Here is a 12,500-nt window from a genome sequence, read left to right as displayed (position 1 = left end):
CTCCGTTACAGCCACCTCTGTTACAGCCACCTCCACTACAGTCACCCCCACTACAGTCACCTCCACTACAGTCACCCCCACTACAGTCACCTCCACTACAGTCATCACCCCTACAGTCACCTCCACTACAGTCACCTCCACTACAGCCACCTCCACTACAGTCACCTCCACTACAGCCACCTCCACTACAGCCACCTCCACTACAGTCACCTCCACTACAGTCACCTCCACTACAGCCACCTCTGTTACAGTCATCTCCACTACAGCCACCTCCACTATAGTCACCTCTGTTACAGTCATCTCCACTACAGCCACCTCCACTACAGCCACCTCTGTTACAGTCATCTCCACTACAGTCACCTCCACTATAGTCACCTCTGTTACAGTCATCTCCACTACAGTCACCTCCACTACAGTCACCTCTGTTACAGTCATCTCCACTACAGTCAACTCCACTACAGTCATCTCCACTACATTCACCTCCACTACAGTCACCTCTGTTACAGTCACCTCCACTAGAGTCACCTCCACTAGAGTCACCTCCACTAGCCCCTACAGTCATCTCCACTACAGCCACCTCTGTCACAGTCAACTCCACTACAGTCACCTCCACTACAGTCACCTCCACTACAGTCACCTCTGTCACAGTCAACTCCACTACAGTCAACTCCACTACAGTCACCTCCACTACAGTCACCTCTGTTACAGTCACCTCCACTACAGTCACCTCCGCTACAGTCACCTCTGTTACAGTAATCTCCACTACAGTCACCTCCGCTACAGTCACCTCTGTTACAGTCATCTCCACTACAGTCACCTCCGCTACAGTCACCTCCGCTACAGTCACCTCTGTTACAGTAATCTCCACTACAGTCACCTCCGCTACAGTCACCTCTGTTACAGTCATCTCCACTACAGTCACCTCCGCTACAGTCACCTCTGTTACAGTCATCTCCACTACAGTCACCTCCACTAGCCCCTACAGTCATCTCCCCTCCAGTCACCTCCACTCTTCACTGTAGTTAGTGTCACCTCATATACAGTCACCTCCACGTGTCACTGTAGTTACAGTCACCTCTACTAGAGTCACCACCACTAGTCACCATAATAACAGTCTCCTCCACTGCAGCACCTCTTCCTATTAACATATGTATTATAAATGACGGTTCATTGATTTTTTCCAGATCACTGTGTCTGTTCAATTTAGTGAAACGTGACACGTTTAGAGGCTATTAAAGATAAATTATAATAAGCTATAACTACTAAATTAAGTTGCCCATTTTTTACATCTGAGGAATCATATTAAGATTATCTAATCATATTTGATAAAGTGACCAGTTCAATTGTCTTTAAATGGACAATGAAGGACATGAAGAGTATGGAAGTATTATTATTATCATTTGAACTAACAAAAGTACATACAGTACTGTAAACTGTTTTTCAAAGTATTGTCTGAATTTCGGAATTCATTATATTATTGTATAATTTTAATATTTGTTTACCCAATGATAGTGAATATGAAAAATGATGCCATGCAACAACTTCTGCATGATATAAAAATATATGTTGTATAATTTCCCCAAAACCGAGTAGATTTCTGTAAAGTCACCACACATTAAACAAATCCTACTTCTTTATGAATTATAATACAATACAAGGTGAAAATTGATAAAGAAATATCGGAAGAAATATCAACAATCATATACGCAATAAAGAGCCGGAAACACATTTTCCTACATGAAAATATCCCAAATATTACACCTGTATTGTCTCCTTTTATTCCTATTAGGGTGTTTATCATCACAGTGCAAACTAATTACAACACTCACTCATTACTATAATACTGGTGTCTCTGGATGACTGTGGCAAAGTAGCAGCTTACCCTGCATGGTTTGGTCGGTGCGCAGGCGTCCTACGGATCAGCCGACCTGCTTATTAGCCCACCGGAGATGGGAGTCTTAAGAAGGCAGAAAATTGCCTTATATAACAAGCGTACGTTTAGGAAGTACACACATGTGCGCTGTTGACTGGAGCAGAAAATAAGAGCAATGGCCATCACCAGAGGGGTGAATAATGATGAGGAGTGTGGGGGGGGGGGGGGGGGGGAGCCACAGACCAGGGATTAAGAGGAGTTAAGGAGCAGGAGGGAATGATGATGAGGAGCAGGGAGGGGGGGGGGGGGGGGGGGGGGGGGGGGGGGGCACACCAGGGTTAAAGAGGAGCAGGAAGGAATGATGATGAGGAGCAGGGAGGTGGGGGGGGGGATACACCAGGGTTAAAGAGGAGCAGGAGTAAATGATGATGAGGAGCAGGGAGGAGGGCGAGCCACAGACCAGGGATAAGGAGGAGTTAAGGAGCAGGAGTGAATAATGATGAGGGCCAGGGGAGGATGAGCCACAGACAGGGATGAAGAGGAGCTAAGGAGAGCAGCCTTGCATCGCAAAATATTTCCACCCTCTGTGTTTCTAAGAGCCTCACCACCGTGCTCACCCCCTGGCGCTGGGATTCCTGGGGACTTCCTACCCTCCCATTAGTGTCCCATTGTTGTCCTTTTATCTCACAAAATGTTACATGCAATCGTTTTTTCTCTTCACATACTTGCAGACATGCACACACTTAACTGAAACCACACACACCCGTACCTGATCATGCTCTCTCTCTGTAGGTGGTCTCGTTGTGCTGTTATCTCTCCAACACACACACACACACACACACACACACACACACACACACACACACACACACACACACACACACACACACACACACACACACACACACACACACACACACACACACACACACGCATTAGCCTCCCACAAGGGAGCGAGGATCCCGGTCTCAGCTAACAGTGGATGAGGAGTAGAGTTTCTTTAATTATGAGGCCGACTGTGATATTGAGGCCCCCCCGACCCTCCACCCTCCCCCCTCTCCCCTCTTCCCCTTCCTCCCTCCCCCTTGCCCCTCTCCCCTATCCTCTCTCAACTCTCCCCCATCCCCCCTGCTCCCTCCCTTCTTCCCTCCCCTTCTCCTCCCCCACCCACCCCTCTCCCCTCTCCCCTCTCCCCTCTCCCCTCTCCCAGCCCTCAGGCCTCCCACACAGGGTCTAAGTGCTGAGTGACGCGGGGCAGGGCGGTGGATCCCCCCGCGGGGTGCGATAGCGCTGCCTGTTGTAATTCCTGATATCCATTAGCGACCACAAGCAGAGCATTAGAGCTGAGCACTACACGCACAAGGCTGTATCGGCCGCGCCTCTGAATGCCGCCCCTCCAGAGAGAGAGAAGCTGTACATCACACACCCCCGCTTGGGCCGGTCGTACAGCCCCTGATCTGCCCTTTCTGTCTCCCTTTGGAGGTCTGGACCTGGAGGGTCAAATGATCCCTCTTAGATCCTCCTGCCTTGCCCATCAGGTTTACAACAGGGTCTTTGCAAGGAAGCTCAGTGTGTATGCTTCTGCTTATTCAGCGGCTCCGAGTCAAGGGATTTACAGTTAGGTCTGATGTCATGGCAATGAACAAGGGTAATGATAGAAAGTACATTTTCTCAGACATTAAGGTTGTACGATTATGAACTTATGTGATAGGGTTTGGCCCTAATTAATTACTGCCAGAATCATTTTCAATGGGGATTTGCCGTGGGGGAAATCGGAGTGGAACCTTACTGCTTAGGTCCATAAAGGAAAATAGTATTAGGCAATCTACTGCAATATCTGAGGTAGGACAGTTTACTCTGCTGTGTTAGTAGACCTAGTGTCTCTGTGGAGGTAATCATGACAGTATACTCTGCTGTGTTAGTGGACATGGAGTCTCTGTGGAGGTTGGCATGATTAGCAGCTTGTATATTTCTATCCTTCTCTCTCTCTATAAGTGAGCAGACATGGAGAGGTCCTGTGGTGGCCAGGTTGATTTAGGGTTGTGTTTTATGGATGCAGGGGGAACATTTACATCTAGCCTTTAACTAGTCAGAGGAGAAGGAGGAGAGATGAGCAGGTCCCAAAAGTGGACTGAATCAATTTAAAAGTGGTCCATAAATGTCAGCCCATGCTTATGCTGATGTACACACAACAACACCACACACATGTTTACACGGAGGAGAGGAGAAAGAGAGACATAGGGAGGGAGGGAGGGAGGGAGGGAGGGAGGGAGGGAGGGAGGGAGCAAGCGAGCGAGTGAGAGAGAAGCATTTAGATAGAGGAGAGGGAACGAGAGGGGGGAGAGAGAGAGAGTGAGAGAAAAGTAAAAGCACGCGCGGAGCGAGAGGGAGAGATGAATAAAGAGAGAGAGAGCGAGAGGGACATAGAACGAGAGGGGGTGAGAGAGGAAGAGAGACATGAAGAGAAGAAGAGAGGGACTTAGAGGGACGGAGAGAGGGAAAGACAGACGCTTAAAGAGAAAGAGAGAGACCTGCAGAGAGAGAAGGGGAGAGAGACATGAAGCGAGAGAGAGCGAGACGCACGGAGAGAGAGCGGGTGGGAGGGGTGTTTTATCGATCAGGGGCGACCACATCATCCGCTCCTCTCTCATGATTAATCTGGGAGCTGAGCGCTGGCCAGCGACACATGACAGGCCGCGGTGGCGCGCCCCGCCATTCCTCTTCATTAGGGCTGGCTAGCGGACAGCCGCGCGGAGAGCAATCAGTTAGCCTTATTGTGTTTATGAAGCGCCAGCTAGGATGACCCCGCGCTATATTGAATTGAGGACATCAAAAGATCACCGGACATTGATTAGGAGGATATTAAAGTAATTCAAATGCTATATTTATATGTCAAACAAGCACGGGAGTGGAAAGCGATGGCATTCTCCCCGCTAAATGAAAAGTAATAGAACCAAGGAGGACAGCTGGGATGGAATTGTGAAAACCAAGAGAGATGATGTCGCGGCTAAGGAAATTACATCCAGAAACTCTGGGGAATAAGACAGAAGCAAACAAAATAACTCAATCACAAACACAACATTTCCCTCTTATCTTTTACCATCTGAAACCATGTGAAACCTTTTGAATGAACAAACTATCGAATATTTTGCCTCTCGCTCCCGAGGCAGCTTTGGGATCTTCCAGAAGCTTCCGGCTTACAGCTTCTGCAGTATATTTCACTACGCCGCCGCCGCCATGATTCTCTCCCGGACGCCGCGACAGAAATAACTGCACCAAATATGTCACATCACGGGCTGGGACGGTCAGCACTTTTACCCACCCACACTTAATCACCGGCTCGTCCAACATTTAATATATCTGGAAACAGCTAAATATTAGACATCATTGCTCAGGATGAGGGATCGCAGGAGCGGAGCGCCTTATAACTTATATTTTTAGTCGCCAAGCGTCCCCCTGACCACAGGAAGTACAGCGGGCCGGGGTGATGGATGCCCGCAGGCCCCTCCCCCCCCTCCCGTCTCCGTGGCGACCGGGCTGCGGCTCGGGCCAGGGTTGTGGGTGCTGGTGATCAAAACCAGAGCTCTTAATTCAGCCGGCGGTAATGAGAGGGGAGATTGACGGCCGGGAACCGCCGCTCCATCACCCCTTTATCGTCGTCGTCCCCTCTCTCCCTCCCCTCCCCCCCCTCATTTGCATCTCGCCTCATTAGACGTGGCCATTTACGGCTCCAGTAGGGAACGCCGTTTCCTGGACTTAATGCCTTTTATTTGATCAGCCTGACCGCCGCGGTTTAACGAGCTATCATTCTGACCCCTCCCCCCCCGATTCTGATGACATCACTCTATTATCACTCAGGAACACTGACACCTTCACCACTCGGACACACACATTGAGACACCCACACATTGACTAAACCAACACACATGCACATACCCCCACATACAGATACCTGCTCCCACTCCACACACAAACAAGCACAAACACACACACACACACACATGCATATGCACATGCAGGCACAAACACAACCCCCCCCTCCCCCCCGCTCTACTCCTCAGATGCTCTGCGGTGCTCCTGTGTCTCCTGATGGCCTCCCATATTACTTCCTGTCCTGTCCGTTCCTCTGTCTCTCACTACGTCTCTCTTCATCCCTCTCTCTTCCTCTGTCCTCCACTCTCCCTCCCTCCTCCGAGGAGGGCATGGTAGCGGTTGGGTGTAGCCAGTGCTCCGTCAAGGGGCCCGGAGTGCCCCGGCCCCGGGCCCCCGGTGTGGCGGTGTGAGCCCCTGGACAACCAGGAGACCGGCCATGTTCCGGAGGCTCTAATGGCATTTTGATGTTCAGCAGTGGAGGGGGTGGCGGTGGCGGTGGTGGGAGGCTACTGACAGATTTCTTGGAGAAGGGGTTAGCGTGTTGTTCCTATGTCACAGCTTATTACATTCACTCAGAAGAGAGAGGAGGTGGAGGGAGGGAGGTGAGGGAGAGGAGAGTGGGAGGAAGAGGAGGGAGGGAGAGGAGGACAACGGAGAGTTGAGAGAGGGAGTAGAGATGTCAAAGCAGGTCAGGGGACAATGTTTAGACTGGCCATGGAAGACAATAGTGATCCTCCTGTGTAACCCAGTATAACCCAGTTTGGGTAACAGTGTGAAAGACTCTATGAAGCTGTACCAGTTAGGGTTAAACAGTTTGACCTAGTCTATAAAGCTGTACCTGTTATGGTTAAAGAGTGTGAAAGACTCTATGAAGCTGTACCAGTTAGGGTTAAACAGTGTGATCCAATCTATAAAGTTGTTCCAGTTAGGGTTAAACAGTGTCATATGGTAATCTCAGCTCTGGTCAAGCCCAAAAGCGTGTTTCTCCCACATTACTAGTTTCCAGTTTGGATGCTGTGCTCCAAACTGTGAGCATCATACCCCCTTTACCTCTTTGAGCAACTATAGCAAATATATTTAAAATTAAGGAGTAAATACCCCATAGTTTGTTTTGGTTTCCATGGTATTTCTACTGCGATAGGAAAGCTATTTCTCCCTGTGTTCCTGAGATTACACGCCAGCTGACCCTAGTGGTCAAACAGCCAGTAGAGAGCGTTCTAGTCCACACACCCTTTCTATGGGATCGGATCTCCAGAACAGGTGCATCTTTTAAACAACTTGCAGGCTTCTTTTAGTGTCAGGGACATTCATTTCGGCTGGATGACCCCAGAATGGCGCCATTTGTGTGCTATTCCACTTTGGCTGTTTGTATTGGATGGTGTCAATGATGTTATATTGTTAACAAACCGAGCGTCTGAACGCGGCAAGGTCTGATCTCTTGTGACATCTAATCAACGCTCATCCCCAAAAGATCCAGCCTTTGGAAATGTGATACTCTGAAGCTCACATCTCCCATGATCCTTCAGTGCACCGTCTCAAAACATTTTTGAATAACTCAACTCCACTGGGTTTCTTGCTGTGGTGGTGTTCGTTGACCTCTTTAAACCAGTTCACTCTACCCTTCAGTGCCCAGCCACCTTGTGGAGACCCTATTTAGAGGGAGATACAGAGAATGGTTTAACACAAGGACCCTGAACGCTGGGAGGTCTGTGCAGGTCTCCACGGGGACGTAATAATCACAGAGAATATAGACACAGAGCTGATATTTACCCTCTGCTGGTGAGCTGTTGGGAGAGAGGTCACTGTGGAGGTAAATCATCTGTTTAGATGTTCAGAAGATCCTCCTCTCTCTGCTTCTGATCTTCTCCAGATGTCCTGTTGTTTTGGACACACCAACGGTGTCTGAACAAACAGGGATGTAATGTGCTTTATTCACCTAGCGGCCATTTAGGCTCCATCTTGGTTCAGAACGCTACTCGGGTGTGGAGGCTGAATGGACAATTCTTAATTAAATTCCCCCCACACAACTGGCGTTTAAATCCAGGAGGGCTGCTAGTGAGTAAGGCCCATTATACAAAACAGTGGTTTTCCTCTCTTGAGGATGATAAAGTGTATCTAATCTCATGTGATGAGACCCTAGGATCTTCTGATCCCTGGAGCTCTGCAAATGTGATGTTGTGAATCTCCTTAAAACTCTCCACTCGCGTTTTCTGTTGCAGGACAAACACACAGACACACACACACACACCAAACACACACACACACACACACACACACACACACACACACACACACACACACACACACACACACACACACACACACACACACACACACGCACACGGACACACACACGTAAAGCACATATTCACCAGACATCAGGCAGAACATCAGGGCACTTGCACAGATTATCAGTTGAAGAGCTTAATGTGTTTTAGATGTAGACCTTCTTCCACTATCTCTCACCTGATGGGTGGGGAGCCAATGGGAAGGGAAACTGTTTATTTGACTCCTGATGAATCTCTTAGACCGACCAGTATCTCCACACCACCGACCAGTCCATTCCTCTTGCTGATAGTGGGAATGTGTTTAGATCTCAATCTGAGCTACTGAGATGGAGAGAGTGCAGTTATGAGATGGCTGATAGGCCTCTGCTGCTTATAGAGTATCTTAATGTCTTTGTTGGGTGGGAGGAAGGAAGATAGGAAGGATGGAAGGAAGGAACGAAGTAAAGAAAGAAGAAAATAGGCAGAAGAAGGAATGTTCTTTTGAAAGAGAAAATAGGGAAGAAATCGATGGAGCAGAGGAGTAATAATTAAATAAATGAAAGGAGAGTAGAAGGAAGGAAATAAATTATTAAAAATGGAAGGAAAGCAAAGAGCAGGAAGAATGAAAGGAAAAAGAAAGGATGAATGCCTCTTCCCTGTGGTTAAGCCGCTCTTGATGGGGCCTCTGGCCACGAAAAGGATGGTCTTGCCGAGGTGTCTGAGCTTGCGTCCACATCTCTAAACGCTGTAGACGTAAGATTTCCAGAAGGGCGAATATCTAGCACATAAAAGACAATCTTGTGATTATCGAGAAAAAACTGGATGACTTTCAGACACACGGACGCAATATCAATCACAGCCAATTTGAGGCCACCAACATGAAATATGATTTCATAAGACAAATGCGGTGTCATTCTTAATGTGCTTAACCTTTACTGTCAATGAAAAAGTATTGATCGCTCACTGGTATTTCTTCATCATTTGATTTCCGAAAGCCTAATAATATATGGTGCTGGAGTTAGATGAAAGATAAATGGCAACTCAATGATGTGCCGGCTACAAGACTCCGTCCCCCGCACGGAGATGAAAGAACCCGCAGAAGTTGATGCTTGTGTGGTTTAAAAAGAAAAGTTTAATGTTAGCTTTTATAGTCTGCCGCTACAATCACTTTACCTTTGTCTTCGTACGTTGCCCATTTAACATGTGGTTCAGAAAACAATAGAAGAAAATAGGAAAGAAGAAATAGAATACAGATTTGGTATATTTTTTATCTATATTATTTTATGAATTTTCTTTTTTTCAACATTATGTGTGTAACTGCCATTAATATATACTCAGGTATATATAGTAGGCCTTATTTAGATAAGAAATAAAGAGTTCATAACTGGAATGGAAAAAGCCTTCTGATGATCCTCAAATCCTAAAGCAGAGTCTAACAATGTAATTCTACATTCTAAAACACAGTCTAACATTCTGATTATACAACCTAAAGAACGGTCTAACAATGTAATTCTACATTCTAAAACATAAGACAAACATTCTAATTCTACCATCCCTACCACAGCCTCACATTCAAATTCTACAATCTTAAGCAAAGTCAAACAATCTTATTCTACAATTTATTTAACAGTCTCACGTTGCAATTCTACAATCTGAAGCCAGTCTAACACAAGGGTATAATGTGAGTGTATTAGCAGCCAGCAGTACTTCAGTGTGTGTGTGTGTGTGTGTGTGTGTGTGTGTGTGTGTGTGTGTGTGTGTGTGTGTGTGTGTGTGTGTGTGTGTGTGTGTGTGTGTGTGTGTGTGTGTGTGTGTGTGTGTGTGTGTGTGTGTGTGTGTGTGTGTGTGTGTGTGTGTGTGCGTGCGTGTTGTGATGTGTGTAGCTCTCCCGGCCCCGGCGTCTGTTTGATCTACTTCCTCGACCTAATAAGACCTCGTCGTGCTGTGCTGCAACCAAATCGCCCCTGCATCCCAGCCCCTAATAAGTGGTTAGCTTGATTTATGCGGGCGATCCGGCCGGGGGGACGGGCTCCGGGAGCGGCCTGGCGCAGCGGCCAGGGCCCCGGCAGACGGCTCCATTACAGAGGGGAGCAGGGGGGTTAAGACGGTCCTCTTCTCCAGGAGTGCATTATGGGGGGCGCTAACTGGAGGAGACGCTGGCTCTCGCTACAGTGATGCATGGTCACTCCCGTCCTCCATTGTGAGGGCCAGGTACCGCGGGGCCTCCGCCGACCGTAAAAATACCCTATTCAGCCCTGTGGGGGGCCCCTGGGGCCCCCCACAGGCACTGACAGCAGTAAAATGGCCACTTATTCACAGCCTCCTCCACATACACACACGCACGCACACATGTGTATGGGTACGCACATACACATACACTGGCTTCCATTCTCCCTTCAGCTCCCTCCCCCCCATGTATACAGGCCTCGCTGCAGTGGACCCACTCTAGTCGAACAAAGCACCCCGGCCTCTAGTGGAGCCCCAGAACCCTACAGTCCACCTCTGTTTGGACGTCCCGCCGGCCTCTAGTGGAGCCCAGAACCTCTGAGATCTGTACATTCTTGAAACCTCTCTCTTGAGTTTACTGGACGTGATTGAATGATCAAGTCTCTATGTAATAGACAGGAAGTGATATATTATTATTAATAAAGAGTTAATAATGAACATTTATTGATAACTGGAAAGGGCTCATTAGGAATCAATCATGATTTTTCTCCCTCTCCTCCTTTTCTTCATCCTTCTCCTTCTCCTTCTCCTTCTCCTTCTCCTTCTCCTTCTCCTTCTCCTTCTCCTGCTCCTGCTCCTCTTCCCTCTCCTCCTCCTTCTCCCTAGTTGAATCCTCTGGCCAGCCAGGCAGCGGTTGCCGCGGCAGCAGCCATGGGCTCCATTGCCGGTTCCCAGGTGTTCGGCAACACCTTGTCCAACCTCCAGGGGGCGACGGGGCAGCTGGTCACCAATGCACAGGGACAGGTAAGACAATGCAGACCCTATAAATGCATACAACATCACACACATCTATGGGATTGGCTCGCCGAGGCTGAGTGAGTAGGACACAACATTTAAACCAATGCCGATACAAAACGGCTTAGGATGTGATCACACCCCTCCTAAGTTTAGTCTCAACATCAGGACCCATTCTGGTTCTAAAGACATCACATTATGAGCCTTACTCCAATCCACCATCTTTGTCCTAAACGCTGGCTTGGTGGGGGAAGTGAGCGCAGAATGAGGCATTCATGTGAAGAAGTGTAAATTGCCACACATGTTTAAAGAAGTGCTTGATACAGTCGGCTTACCATTGTTTGTGTGACGTCTCCTCTGGCGGTATGCTCAGCGTTGGTGTATCATATCAGTCGTCTGAATTGCACAGGGGCCTTGATGCTAATTGTCGCTAATGGGAAAGTATGGAGAGGCATGGTCCTGAGTCTGGAGCTCTGCAGGGGACAGATCGCCATGGTTATGGGTTTGATGGAGCGTGCTGGTCGCTAGCAGTAGCGGCGGGGCTAGCACTAGCGACCACGCTAGCTGACACTCTGTGACATAATCAGGTCAGAGCCTTGGGCTACAGCCTTTGCTCTCTGCCTCATTACTTTAAAGCATTATTCAGAGCCGGGATGCTGTAATACGCATCCCACTATCAGATACTTGCCATCCTCATCGCTCTATCCCCCTCCGTCCTCTCTTATTCTCCATCTCTCTGTCTCGCTCTCTCCCTATCTCTCTTTTTCTTGTTACTCTGTCTTTCTCTCCTTCTCTCTTTCTCACTCTCTCTGTTATGAAACATAAGATTTTGTTTACAAAGCAAGGGAATTGCGATCATGATCAAGCCTTCAGTAAAGAATAACACTAGAAAGTAAAGTACAGTCTACTGTACTACTCCTAAAAAAACAACTACTTAGCAATTTGTGCACAGCTCAATATTTTACTGTTGTAAAGTACAATACACATAAGTTCTAGAATTGGATCTTTTGATGCAAAACTATTTTCTTGTTATAGTTTTCCACCTTTTAGAGGAGAATGTCAGACATAAATTAATATAAAAATGACCAGCCTCTGTTCTTTTTGTTGCACACCTCTGACCTCTGTGTGGCAAAAAGATAACAACAAAGTAAAAAAATACGACATAGAAATGTTGGCTGTTGGCTCGGATTGAGAGCACAATATGGTTTGACCTCCGCATTCACTCTCCCGTATCCTCTTCAGTCTGTCACTGCTAGCGGTAGTCCTTTTAGAGGAAGCTTGTTTATGGACTCGGAGTCCAATACGTTGACACTGTTTGAAGCATTATCATGGTGGTTCCAGTATTTCTTCTCCAAGGACAATCATTGGGGCTTTCTGCTGCCAGCCTTATGTATGCTAGCCTCTAGTATACTAGCCTCTAGTAAGTATTCCTCCACCACTGCCAGTCTCTCTGCTTGTGTGCCTGGGAGTGAGGGGAGATCACAGGTCTGTTAATTCGTGCCTCCGTTGCCGTGGTTATTCTCTGT

At 47.8% G+C, this 12,500-nt stretch overlaps 1 protein-coding gene across 3 annotated transcripts in view; it reads left to right on the top strand.

The window, feature by feature from the left end:
- Positions 1-12,500, top strand: part of pou6f2 (POU class 6 homeobox 2) — a 78,504-nt gene that overhangs the window by 49,513 nt on the left and 16,491 nt on the right. For all 3 annotated transcript variants that reach the window (XM_060045125.1, XM_060045126.1, XM_060045123.1), the window contains one exon: positions 10,846-10,983. In XM_060045125.1, the coding sequence (XP_059901108.1) occupies positions 10,846-10,983 (138 nt within the window). The remainder of the gene's footprint in view (positions 1-10,845; positions 10,984-12,500) is intronic.

The sequence above is a fragment of the Gadus macrocephalus genome, chromosome 23 (assembly GCF_031168955.1).
Source record: "Gadus macrocephalus chromosome 23, ASM3116895v1".
Lineage (NCBI taxonomy): Eukaryota > Metazoa > Chordata > Actinopteri > Gadiformes > Gadidae > Gadus > Gadus macrocephalus.
The sequence above is the reverse complement of the archived record's forward strand: the minus strand, read 5'-3'. Positions and strand labels throughout refer to the sequence as shown.